Source organism: Vipera berus, assembly GCF_964194415.1.
Source record: "Vipera berus genome assembly, chromosome: 6".
NCBI lineage: Eukaryota > Metazoa > Chordata > Lepidosauria > Squamata > Viperidae > Vipera > Vipera berus.
Window position 1 is genome coordinate 11,895,440 of NC_138208.1, and position 12,208 is coordinate 11,907,647.

At 40.5% G+C, this 12,208-nt stretch overlaps 1 protein-coding gene across 1 annotated transcript in view; it reads left to right on the forward strand.

Moving 5' to 3' along the window:
- The window catches only part of SEMA3A (semaphorin 3A), a gene marked incomplete at both ends in the record, with an annotated part of 192,521 nt that overhangs the window by 152,340 nt on the left and 27,973 nt on the right, over nucleotides 1-12,208 (forward strand). The window contains 3 exons of the mRNA XM_081331002.1: nucleotides 11,122-11,264; nucleotides 11,640-11,754; nucleotides 11,863-11,932. Coding sequence (XP_081187128.1) covers nucleotides 11,122-11,264; nucleotides 11,640-11,754; nucleotides 11,863-11,932 — 328 coding nt within the window. The remainder of the gene's footprint in view (nucleotides 1-11,121; nucleotides 11,265-11,639; nucleotides 11,755-11,862; nucleotides 11,933-12,208) is intronic.

Genomic DNA, 12,208 nt, shown 5'->3' on the forward strand with positions numbered 1-12,208 from the left:
ATGGATAGTAGAGAATATAGACACTTCAGGTCTTCCAGATTGGAGGGTTGCGATAACTGTCCCTACTTATAAGAAAGGTAATCAGGAAGATCCCGTAAATTATAGACATATTAGTTTATTAAGTATTGTAAGCAAATTATATGCAAAGCAAGCTTTAGACATGGATGGAATCAGAAGGAATTGAAGGGGATGAACAAACTGGGTTTAGAGAAGGGCTGTCAACTATAGAATAAATTTTAGTGCTACATTATTCACAAATATGTGCACAATTTAACCTCAGCTATAAACATGACATTTGTAGACTTCAAATATGCCTTTGATTCCATAACTGGAGATATATTCTGTGGATAAGTTCAAGAATACATTGCCTTGGACAGTTACTTTATTTGGTACTGAAATGATACGCTAATTCCTACCTGGGAATAGGCTATATTAACAACCACAGAGTGAGGTGTGTGGCAGGGATGTGTTCTGGCCCTTTCCCTGTTTAATCTGTCCACCAATTCCATCATTCGTTTTGACAGTCATGCCTCCAAAGTAGCAGGCTGCAAAATCTAATCATTATTGTACAGAGATCAAATAGTCTTATTTCTCATTCTCTGACAGCTTCAAAAACGCAATGGATGCTGCAATTTAATATTTGTAAGGAAAATAGGATAATAGTAAATTCCCAGAATTCTGACATTATTGTCTTTTTTCAAAAGAGTCAAAATCCAAAGTTGGAAGATAGAGGGAAAATCAACTGAACGTGTCTAAGTCTTCAAACACCTGGGAGTGGATTTCCAAGGAAAGACGGAGGGCCCACCATGATTTTGTCTCCTGGGGCTTTAAGTTCCGCAAATGCCATCAATGTTCGATTTCTATTAAATTAATACCTGCAGCTGTGGAACTGTTCCAGGCTTAGCCCAAGTATGTTAGCAATCATTCATGCTAGCAATAATTCTCCCGAGTGACTCCGAACAAAATTTCCAAGGTCTGTATACTTTAGCACTCACCCAGAGGAGGGCTGGGGAATTCTGGGAGTTGAAGTCCACACGTCTTCAAGCTGCCACAGTTGAGATAACCGTGATGCTACTGAGCAGGAATGTCAGTGACTGCTTTTTATCAGACAAAGCCATTTTTTCCCTGAGCCAAACTCTGTGCCTTCAGGTAACAGATTTCCTATTCCAATTTGTGGTTGGTTCCTGGAAAACCCCAGAATCTTTTGCAAGCTGTACATGGGCTCAACTAACCCTCTCATCTGTAAATACACAAGGAGTATTATCTTGATTGGCAAGAAGATCAAACACTCGTATGAGGGTTCCATGCAGGAAATCAGAGGACTGAAAAGATAAGAAGTAGGAATCAGCTAGAAACCATCACAAGAAGTAATAGAAATACGATGTGGGGAGTGGATAAGCAAATAAAGGGATCTTAAAGTGAGTTTTAAAAAGTTGAAATAATGTCTAAGAGAAAGATGGGAGGGAGATCCGTATCTCCAGACTTTTTCAGTATGATCTGAAGGTGGTTGGAAGTTATGCATTTGCACAAGAGGGCCCAGGAAGTTAACCAACAATAGGGCTGTCAGAATTAGTCATCTGATGATTTATTTCCTTCCTTGCACAGCTTGTCTCGATTTTGTAAAGAAAATGTATTTTCAATTACTTTAACAGCAAGATAAATGAAGTGGAAGAGTACAGTGTGATTACCTATCTAGAGGAATATTTCCACTTTAGAAAAATAACCCCTTCATTTCTAGCCTGTAACGGTGCTACCTTTTCCACACAGCCAAAGAATTGAGCTGCAGTGGAGGGTTTTTTCCCCCAGAAATCTTCCCCATTTGTTGCCTTATCTGGGAGATGGGGTTCCTAGTTATAACTAAATAACTATTCCCAGTTATTTCCCTTTCTGTTTTGCCCTCCCCTTCTTTACCATCCTTAAGTCTCAAATCACCCTGCCTCAGCTTTAAAAAGGAGGACTTGACCTACAGCGGGAGAATGTGCTAAAATTCATGGACTGTAATGCTGCTGCTGGTTTTCTGTTCAATTGTTTTCCTTGCCTCTGATGAGGCCCTGAAATGCATCACCCCATGGCATCAAAATGTACAAAGGGTGGCTAGTTGGTTGTTCTGTTCCAGCCTATGACCGGCCCTGTTTGAATGTCAGGGACAACCCCTTTTTATACTCAACAGGCTGGGGAAAAAACACAACCATATTTATTTACAAAGAAATCAAAAGTTTAAACAAGAGTTAAACCAAAAGTTCAAACAAGAGTTAAACAGGAATAACAGACCAGGACTCTAGCAGAAGATCTTCAAATGGTTGCCTTCAGCAACCAGCACCTCCCACACCTTCCCCTTTTATCAGCAGTCCCAAGGTGTGGCTTCTCATTGCCTTCTCCTCCTCTCACCGAGTTGCCTCATTGCCTTTCTCTGTTCTACTCTGCTGGATTGCCTCCTGCTACTACTGTCCCTGAATAGATCCAGCTATGAATCATCTACGTCTAATACCTCATGCTCACATGGCTGAGTCTGATGAGGAACATGACGGGAGGGGCCAGGCTGAGAGTCCTGCAGTGCATCAGAGCCTCCCTCTGACATCAAGGGCTCTCCAAACCCCTCCTCCTTTTCTTCAGAATCATTAGACTCAGCTTCCGGTATCACAGGCTGACGCTGAATCACAACATTGGTCAGTGGATGTACTGAAGTAAAGTTGCTAAGCAGAGACTTCTTCCCAAGGATGATGGGAGGGAGGCTGTAAAACAGGGGTCTGGCTGAGGAATTTTGGGAGTTGAAATCCACAAGTCTTAAATTGGCCAAGTTTGAAGACCCCAGCTGTAAAAGCTCTCCATTCTGCCTGACAGGTCAGCACTTCTGTGAGAACCACCCATTTTCTTGTCTTGCTCCAAAGGCAGTCGGTTGGAATCATTTGCCCCCTCAAACTGTCCATACTGAATCTACAAGTAGACAAGAGCCAGACCTCCCTTAATAAGGACACGGCCCCATGGTTTTTTCCCCCATGGAAATGGAAGGCTGACATACCCCATTTGTGAACACTGAAAACACACGGTATTAGAGTATCTACAAATGTGTGGGAGTGTTAACATTTCAGAAAATGCAGTAGGACAGGGGTCCCCAACCTTTCTTGATTGGTGGCCTGGTGTAGGAGGGGGTGGAGACGCCTTTATGCGCATGTGCGCACAAACGGGGCTGCAAGCGTGTGCATGAATGGGGCCACTATTGCACGTGTGTCACAAACGGGGCTACGAGCACCCACCGTGATGCTGGTGTGAGTGGAGGGAGTGTGCGCTCATGGCGACCATAGCACCCACAAGATGCTGTGATGCTAGCACAAGTGAGGGATGCACACATGGTGACACTAGCTAGCACCTGTACAATGCTTACGGTATCACTAGTGCCCACATGATGCTGCAACACTAGCACAAGTGGGGAGGGGGTGCACATGCACATGTGCATGCACTGGCCAGCCACTCAAGTGGCCCAGTGGACAACAGCCCAAGACCCGGTAGTGGGCTGTGGTCCACAGGTTGGGGACCTCTGCAGTAGGGTATATGCATGACAAACTTTAGTGAACTATAATTGGCCTTCAAAGGACAAAGAAGAAGAATACCTATAGTGACAGGAAGATGGATGGTACAATCAGGCAGTCAATTCTCTTTCCTTCTATTTCAGTGTAATCCTGATGATATTACCTCCCCCACCCCCTGATTTATTTATTTATTAAGCGGAGGGGAGGGGGGAATCAACAATATCAGTCAAAAGATCCATCCATAAATAATGAAACTGTGAGCTAAAACACTGAGGTTTATTCCTCACATTTTTACTGCTAAATTAAATTGGAAATTACACATTCTGTCGACATGAATACCAAGCAGGGCTGTCATAATTGATGCAAAAACACTGAATACCAAAAAGGGTAATGAAGATTATTTTTTGTGCTCGTTTCTGCCAACTGTTGTTTCTATGCCATGATGAATTTCAGTTACATGACAAGTTAGTGTAAAAAAAAATAATAAAAGCAAAACAAAATGATTCAACCACAGCTTATTTCAAACTTTACTGCACCATGGATTTCATCTTCCTTTAATAGATTTTGTGTCAAATTTGTCTACACTAACTGCGAAAATTAATTATAAGCACCACAAAATTATATTCAATGTGATCCCAGATTTGTAGCTGTCTCTGGGTCTACAAAGTCTTGAATGTTTAAAATGCAGCAAGGAACAAGGAGGAAATTTGTTTGGGAGGCAAGTGAAAATGAAACAACAAGAAGTAAAGAATTGGGGCTTAGACCAGTCTAGAAGTACTTCAGGTTTGCTCATCCCAAAGATAAACTCTGAGCAGAGCGTCCATTCCACATTCCATCTTGTGTGAAAATCCTTCATGACCTCAGATATTGATACAAATCCAGTTCAGTTTGGTCCTCCTATTCAGGTTGAAGGAGTTAAATTAAACGCTCTTCCCCCCCCCCAACTCCATCCCTCCAGGGCTCTTAGTCTAGGAGCAGTACCAGTAATTGACATTACTGATGATCTTCCAGGGCTGAACACCAGGTGAAGAAGTGAACAGAACTTTCCAAGCATTGTGTGTGTGTGTGCGTGCGTGTGTGTGTACACATACATCTTCAACTCAGTGTTAACTCCTGGCAACTGTCTGGCAGGTCTCTGCAGTTTTCATGCCAAGAATTCAGAAGAGGCTTGCCATTGCCTTCTTCCTAGAGCTGAGAGAGAGGGACTGGCCCACGGTCACCCAACTGGCTTTGTATCTAAGGCAGGACTAGAACTCATGGTCTCCTGGTTTTTAGCCTGGCACCTTCACCATCACACCAAACAGGCTTTCTAAGCATTACCAGCCTCTTGACTCCAATCTAACATCTAAAGGCATCTCATCCAAGGCAATATAATGTCTCTTGATCCACATGAAGCATTAATGGAACTCAGACAGAAAATCTGGGATTTAGACTTACAAAACAGTAGGGCCAGAACTGGTGCAATTGCAGCTTCTCCATGGAGCTACTTCTATTACATCCTGAATATCTCACCCAGGAGTCTTTTTAACCTGGCTCGAATGGCATACTGCCTTTTATAGCAATAGCACTTAGACTTATAAGCTGCTTCACAGTTCTTTACAGCCCTCTCTAAGTGGTTTACAGAGTCAACATATTGCCCCCAACAATCTGGGTTCTCAATTTACCGGCCTCAGAAGGATGGAAGGCTGAGTCAGCCTGGACCGAACTGCCGGCAGTCAGCAGAATTCACCTGCAATACTGTATTCTAACCACTGCGCCACCACGGCTCTTATGGTGACAGTATAGTTGGAATATTCTAGTCTCCTACACAGAAATCACCTAGGCTCCTGCTGAGATACAGAGCTAGAGTCAATAATCCATGCATTACTGCACTGCCCATTGTGTCACCCATCAGGCCTGGCCCTCATAAACCCAATTTTCAGAAATAATAGTTTTGTTTCTGATCAACAAATTTAAATCTTCCTTCTGCTGCACCTAACGCAGACAAACCATGCCAGAGGTTGCCAAGTTTCCTGCAATAGCTGTGGTTTGCAGAAGCTGGGTGACAACCTTTTCTTGTTATTAATTGTTTCAAAGCACGTCGCGTTTTTTTTCGTTTTTTTTCTTTTATTTTAAATTTAACAGTTGTATTTTATTAACATTTCTGAATTTTGAATTCTGTATGTGTTTTTTAGCGATGTCTTTGGGGCCATTTTTGTCTTTTCTGTGCCACTATAATTGCATGCAGAGGTGAAGGAAAAAAGAGACGGGCAGTGCTGGAGATAATTTGTTGATGTATACAGGAGCCAACGGAGTAGATCATAGGCAGGGCATTCCTCTCTAGCAGATGTAGTGTATGTTCCGTATTGTGTGTATACCTTCAATTCTTACATGATAAATGAAATATCCAGTGGCCCCCACTGAGAAACATGACCTAATCCACCAAAAGAGCTTATAAAAGTTTCCTACGATTACTGAATTAGCCAAATCACATGTGTTAAGTATTGTGGGCAGACCGGTGAGACAGATGACGAGACGTCGAGGTTTCAACTGAGCTTTATTGTGGTTGAACTGAGGAGCCTTCACAACCTGGCTCCTTTAAATACTGTTGCCAATAAACCAATAACCAATCCACATCCTTAAATGGTCCCGCCAGAACGGCGGTCCAATGAGACGGGAGTTAGGACGCCACCTGTTGTTGCTGGGCGCCTCACAGCTGATCTTCAGCTGGCTGTCATCTTAACTAAGCTTTAATTCATCTTAATATATAACAACATGCAAAAAATCCAGCAATCTTTCACTCCTGAAGATCAACTTTGGTTAAATTCTTTAAAGTTCTGCGTATAAATTCACTTTTCTTCTTTGGCTTTCTTGTTTGGATTTATAATCTATATGTGGGCCAGGCAAAGAAAACTGTCTTCTTAAAATTAAACAGGCTGAGCAGCTGAGAAGGACTGTTTTGTAGGGAATCTAATTTACTTGGAGAATTACGTATAATTTCACACTTCATTTTTTTTCATTTCATCGTATAATTAGTCATTACAGAGAATCAAAACTATTGTTTTCTCCTTAAGAACAAAGGCCTTGGAAACTGCTAATTATACCACAGCTCAACATTTTCGCCTTTATTTCCTCTTAATGGGCTTTTCTGAATATGGAGCGTTGCGTTTGTCAATTTTCCAGGGAAAGAAGTTTTTTTTCCCTTCTCATAAGAAGCCTAGAACAAAAGAAAAGATGCTTACCTTACTTTAAAGCATTTTATGCAATCTCCCTTCGCTATAAATTTAGCAAGGAGTTTTAGCTAATTGTGCATTAAGCACAGTCACCCGCACAACTACAACTGTTTGTTCTGAGCAAACAAATATGGTCTTGTTATTTCTATTTTTGGTGTTTCGCCATTTCTAATTCAGTAGGACTTTTCTCAAGAATAAATCTGAAAATAGCTGCTGTGTAGTGGAATATTTTGAGCCAGTATTTGCCTCAAGAGTAAGGCCAGATTGCTCTGAACAGAAATGGGGGGGGGGAAAGAGTTTTAACAGAAGATCCACTTGATCTGGTCATAATAGAGATAGGGATAGGATCAGATCAGGATTGGCAGCTTTTTTTCTTTCCCTTTGGGTCTCTCGTGATTTGCAATCTTTTCTTGCATTTCCTGCAGGACTCAGGCAGCCTCTAAATGGCATTTTACTTTACACCACTATTCCTTGTGTTATTTGAAGTGAAATTTTAAAGGTCTATTACACTTTAACTTCACATTTCCTGGAGACGGTCTTTGATTTTAGTCAGATGTTTCATATTGCTCTGGTTCATGATAAATGCAAGCTATCTTCTTGTTAATATGCTTTTTTAGTTTGATATTTGAGTTTATTACTTCAACACTTGTTTCTAGCACTTAAACATCCAATCCTTGAACACTCAAATGGACTGAAATAATATAAAACACATGAGCTAATAATTTTAAAATGAATTATCTGAATTATTTCGGTAGTAATCTGCAAGTTTTAGTTCTGGCAGATGCTTTCCATAAAAGAGTTTTCCCTTATTAAAATGTTTTGGGAGATTACCACACTGATATATATGGATATCTCGTCGTAGTGTTGAGAAGAGCACTATTTGCTTTTTCTTTAATCATTGCAACAGAAAAAAAATGCTTTAGGGTACAAAAAGAGTTCAACAGTATACTGATTTATTTATTTATTTATTTATTTATTTATTTATTTATTTATTTATTTATTTATTTATTTATTTATTGGACTTATATACCGCCCTTCTCCCATAGGACTCAGGGCAGTTCACAAGGCAATTAAAAAATAACACTACAATACAAAAAAGTTAATAACAATTAAAATAATTAAATTATCCTTGAGTAAAATATAAAACCCCTGTAACTCTAATTAAAACCCAGTTACAATAAGTTAAAAATTAAAATTCTCAGTCCTGGCTGGAAAGCTCAAAGAGCCAGGTCTTCAGGTCCCGGCGGAACGAAGAAAAATCAGGGGCAGTCCTAAGCTCTACGGGTAACTGGTTCCAAAGGGCAGGCGCACCCACAGAGAAGGCCCTCCCCCTGGGTGTTGCCCGCCGGCAATCTTTTGCTGGCGGCACCCTGAGAAGGCCCTCCCTGTGGGAGCTCACAGGACGAAGGGAACTTGATGCCGGCAGCAGGTGTTCCCTCAGATATCCCGGACCCAAGCCATTTAGGGCTTTATAGGTCATCACCAGATGTTGGACAAGAAACTGCTGGAACACAACTTCTGTTTCTTGGGCCACGGAAATTGGAGTTTTATAGGACATTTTGCCCACCCTGGCAAGGAGATTGAAAAGAAAGCATCTCCTGGTCAAAAGACCATACTCATCATCATCACTACTGCAACAATAAACAATTACGTCTTGTCTGATTTGCTTTTTTTTTTTGTATGTCTTTCTCTCACTTAAACAGTTGTTGTAAACTGAGTTCTATTTCTGGCATTTGAGATCAGAGGCCTGGTTGATGTTGAGAAAGCTGACCAGCCTGCTCTTAAAAGCAACTTGTGGCTTCATCCTTCTTTGATCATGCTTAATCATGTTGAAGTATGGTTGGTGTTGCTTTAAAAAATGCCTTTGATATTTTTAGCACACTTCACCACAGATTGAAACCGGGGAGGGGGAAAGATTTTGTCAACTCTGTAATTCTAACATTGTTTCATTGTGGTGGGTTTTTTCCCCCCAATACATATAAACCAATTGTTGGACACAGTCTAGTGTGGTCGATGAAGGCAGATGTACAGTATAATTGACAAGTCAAAGGGGACGTTTTACTCCTGCTGTAACCTACTTTTATAACTTGTTCTACAAACCACACACAAAGCGCCTAACAAGTGCAGGATTAAAGAGAGAGTGAAATTGAAAGTTGCTAGAAAGAGAGCAGAAGCAGGAGTCCAATCCCCACAAATAATCTGATTAGCCCTAGTGAAAAGAGAAGCCTGATGAAAGAGAAGCCTGGATAAAAGAAATTTTGTGGATTTTAGCCTTATTTCAGTTTTCTGTTTGACTTTTTAATGACTAAAGTTTTATGTTATTTATAATGGATTTCGTTTTTTGTGGTTTTATTTGGCTGGCTATGGCTTTTGTGATCTTCGGGAAAGGAGTACGATAGAGACTGTGCAATAAACAACCCAACAAGTCTTTTTCATGACACAGAACGTTCTTAAAAGTCTCTGAAATGCGCACAAAACAATCTTTTCCGTAAACCCCATGCCAGAACTTTGAGGGAAGATTGCTTACAAGAGATCGAACAGAATAGAGGTAGAGTAGATGCAGAAACTCTGCTTGCTGGCTGAATCTTTCACTATAGATCTGGAGCCAATACGTTTCTATAAGTGCAAAGGAAGAGCCAGATTGGAGCTAAGGAGCACATCTGCTTAATAATTCAGTCCTATACAGAAATAAATGCATCTTCATTTTTTGCAACCCACATAAGTGATTAAACACAGCTACTGTAAGGATGGCTTCGCAACCTACTTGGTGTTTCCTTTATATTATTTGTTGTGGGTAAGCAGTTTCCAACTGTTATTTGTAATTCTCATTACACAAATCCTGTATATAGGACTGAAGATGTTTATCTTTTTGTTGTTAGTTGTGAAGTCGTGTCCAACCCATCGCAACCACATGGACAACGTTCCTCCAGGCCTTCCTGTCCTCTACCATCTTCTGGAGTCCATTTAAGTTCACGCCTACTGCTTCAGTGACTCCATCCAGCCACCTCATTCTCTGTCATCCCCTTCTTCTATTGCCTCAATCTTTCCCAGCATTAGGCTCTTCTCCAGTGAGTCCTTCCTCCTCATTAGGTGGCCAAAGTATTTGAGTTTCAACTTCAGGATCTGGCCTTCTAAAGAGCAGTCAGGGTTGATCTCCTCTAGGACTGACTGGTTTGAATGCCTTGCAGTCCAAGGGACTCACAAGAGTCTTCTCCAGCACCATAGTTCAAAGTCTTCAATTCTTTGGTGCTCAGCCTTTCTTAAGGTCCAACTTTCACAGCCATACATTGCAACTGGGAAAACCATGGCCTTGACTATACACACTTTTTTTTGGCAGGGTGATGTCTCTGCTTTTTAGTGTGCTGTCTTGATTTGCCATACAGTAGCTTTCCTCTCCAGGAGCAAGCATCTTTTAATTTCTTGGCTACAGTCCCCATCTGCGGTGATCTTGGAGCCCAAGAAAATAAAATCTGTCACTACCTCCATTTCTTCCCCATCTATTTGTCAGGAATTGAGAGGGCCAGATGCCATGATCTTGGTTTTCTTAATGTTGAGTTTCAATGTTTATCTAGTTGGGTAACAAAAATTCTGCAAGAAAACAACCAAGACCACCAAGGACTCCATAACTCGTACATGCTTTCATATGTATTACACTTCTTGAAAGAATCCATATAAAGCCATGAAAATCATATTATTTATATTTGTACTATGAGAATTCAGTCCAATTTTAATATTTTTTTTAAAAAAAATCTTGTGTACACAGAAGATTCTTTCCCCTCCCCCTCAATTCCTTACTCCTTAAATCATAGTCAGATTCTTCTCAGATTTAAAATTGAGTTAATGAGAACTGAACTCTTCAAAAAGAATGTTTATTTTCCCACACGCTTTAAATTATCTTACAGTATTTGCTGTCTCTTAGGCCAGGAAAATGCAAGATCAATGTTTAGAACTAAATATGAAGCACGGCATAGTCTCGAGTGCTTGATTTTTCCCCCCAAGTCATTTATATCAATCATGGTTGAAATTACAAGGATATGGTGATAGTTAAATCTGCAGGGCGGTAAGCAAACTCCAGGAAGTTGAACAATGTTGGACTTTAGAGTTTAGTGACCAAGTTCTAGATTACCAATTTCAGATATTTTAGCAGCTATATCCTCAGAGGCAAAGTGGTTTACAGAAACTTCTCCTCTAGACTAGGGTCCTTAAATTATGAAGCTCAGCACTGCCCAGGAAATACCGGCCATGAAAGCCTACAGCAGAAAATTCCAGAACACTCTAGAACTGTGGAGAAAAGTCACTGTGAACTTCATCATCAGAGGTCGGAAAAAAACCTAAGATTCTGTGTAAAAATACCTGATATTACATTTGCATTTGCATTACAGATCCCAGGTTTATTACTGCTCATTTGATCCCTGAAAGTGACAATCCAGAAGATGACAAGATATATTTTTTCTTCCGAGAAAATGCCATTGATGGGGAGCATTCTGGAAAAGCCACGCATGCCAGAATAGGACAGATCTGTAAGGTAAAATCATGTCAGGTGCAAAAAAAAATCAGGTCTGGAATAAAGTACCCCTTTGAAATATCACGGTCCTGATAAATATATTTACCTGTCTAATATTTATTTGTTCATTCATTTATTCAGTTTTTGTATTAATGCTACTCATCTTGCCTTGATAGTAGCAAAGCCATTGGAGGATTCCTGTTATGAAAAAAACCCTCAATAACTTCTGTTCTGATGTTCTGCTTGCTCTTAGTCTGGAGGCATTCCTAATTTCCCTTGTGGAAATTAGGCAAGGCAGAAATCAAATCTACGAATTGTCATTTTAGATGTCACAATCAGGGGTGAGAAGCAATCAGGAGGCTCTTAAAATTCTGTTGTGAAATTTTTATCTGATAGAATGACTTTGGTGGACACAGAAGTCTTGTCAACAAGTGGACGACTTTTTTGAAAGCACGGTTAATGTGTTCTGTGCCGGGACCTAATGGCATCGACACCCATTTCGACGAGCTCCGTAAGTGATAGAACTAGTTGCGAATACAAATTTATTCTCCAGTCAGCCGCTGTATATGTTTCATTATGAACTGACTAAGTCACTTTTCCTTCTTCCTTTTGTTGACAGAGGATGTGTTTCTAATGAACTCAAAAGATCCTAAAAACCCAATAATCTATGCAGTATTTACCACTTCCAGGTATGGTGCATGCTGTTCTGCTTTTACAGGAACATATGGGGTTGGCTCTTTTGAAAAGCTTTCTTTGTTGGGGGGTCTTGGAAAAAAGGGAGGCATTTTCTTAACCTTTGAACTGGGAGAATCTAGTGAATGTTGAAAGGTTAACGAACTGTAGTTTTCTTATCAAAAGTCATAAAAAGTTTGTGAACAGACAGGACAAAAGGGGGCATAGATCACAGATAGATGTTGGATGACATAGATTTCACGTTAACTTGTTTCGTTGCCAAGTTATAGCTC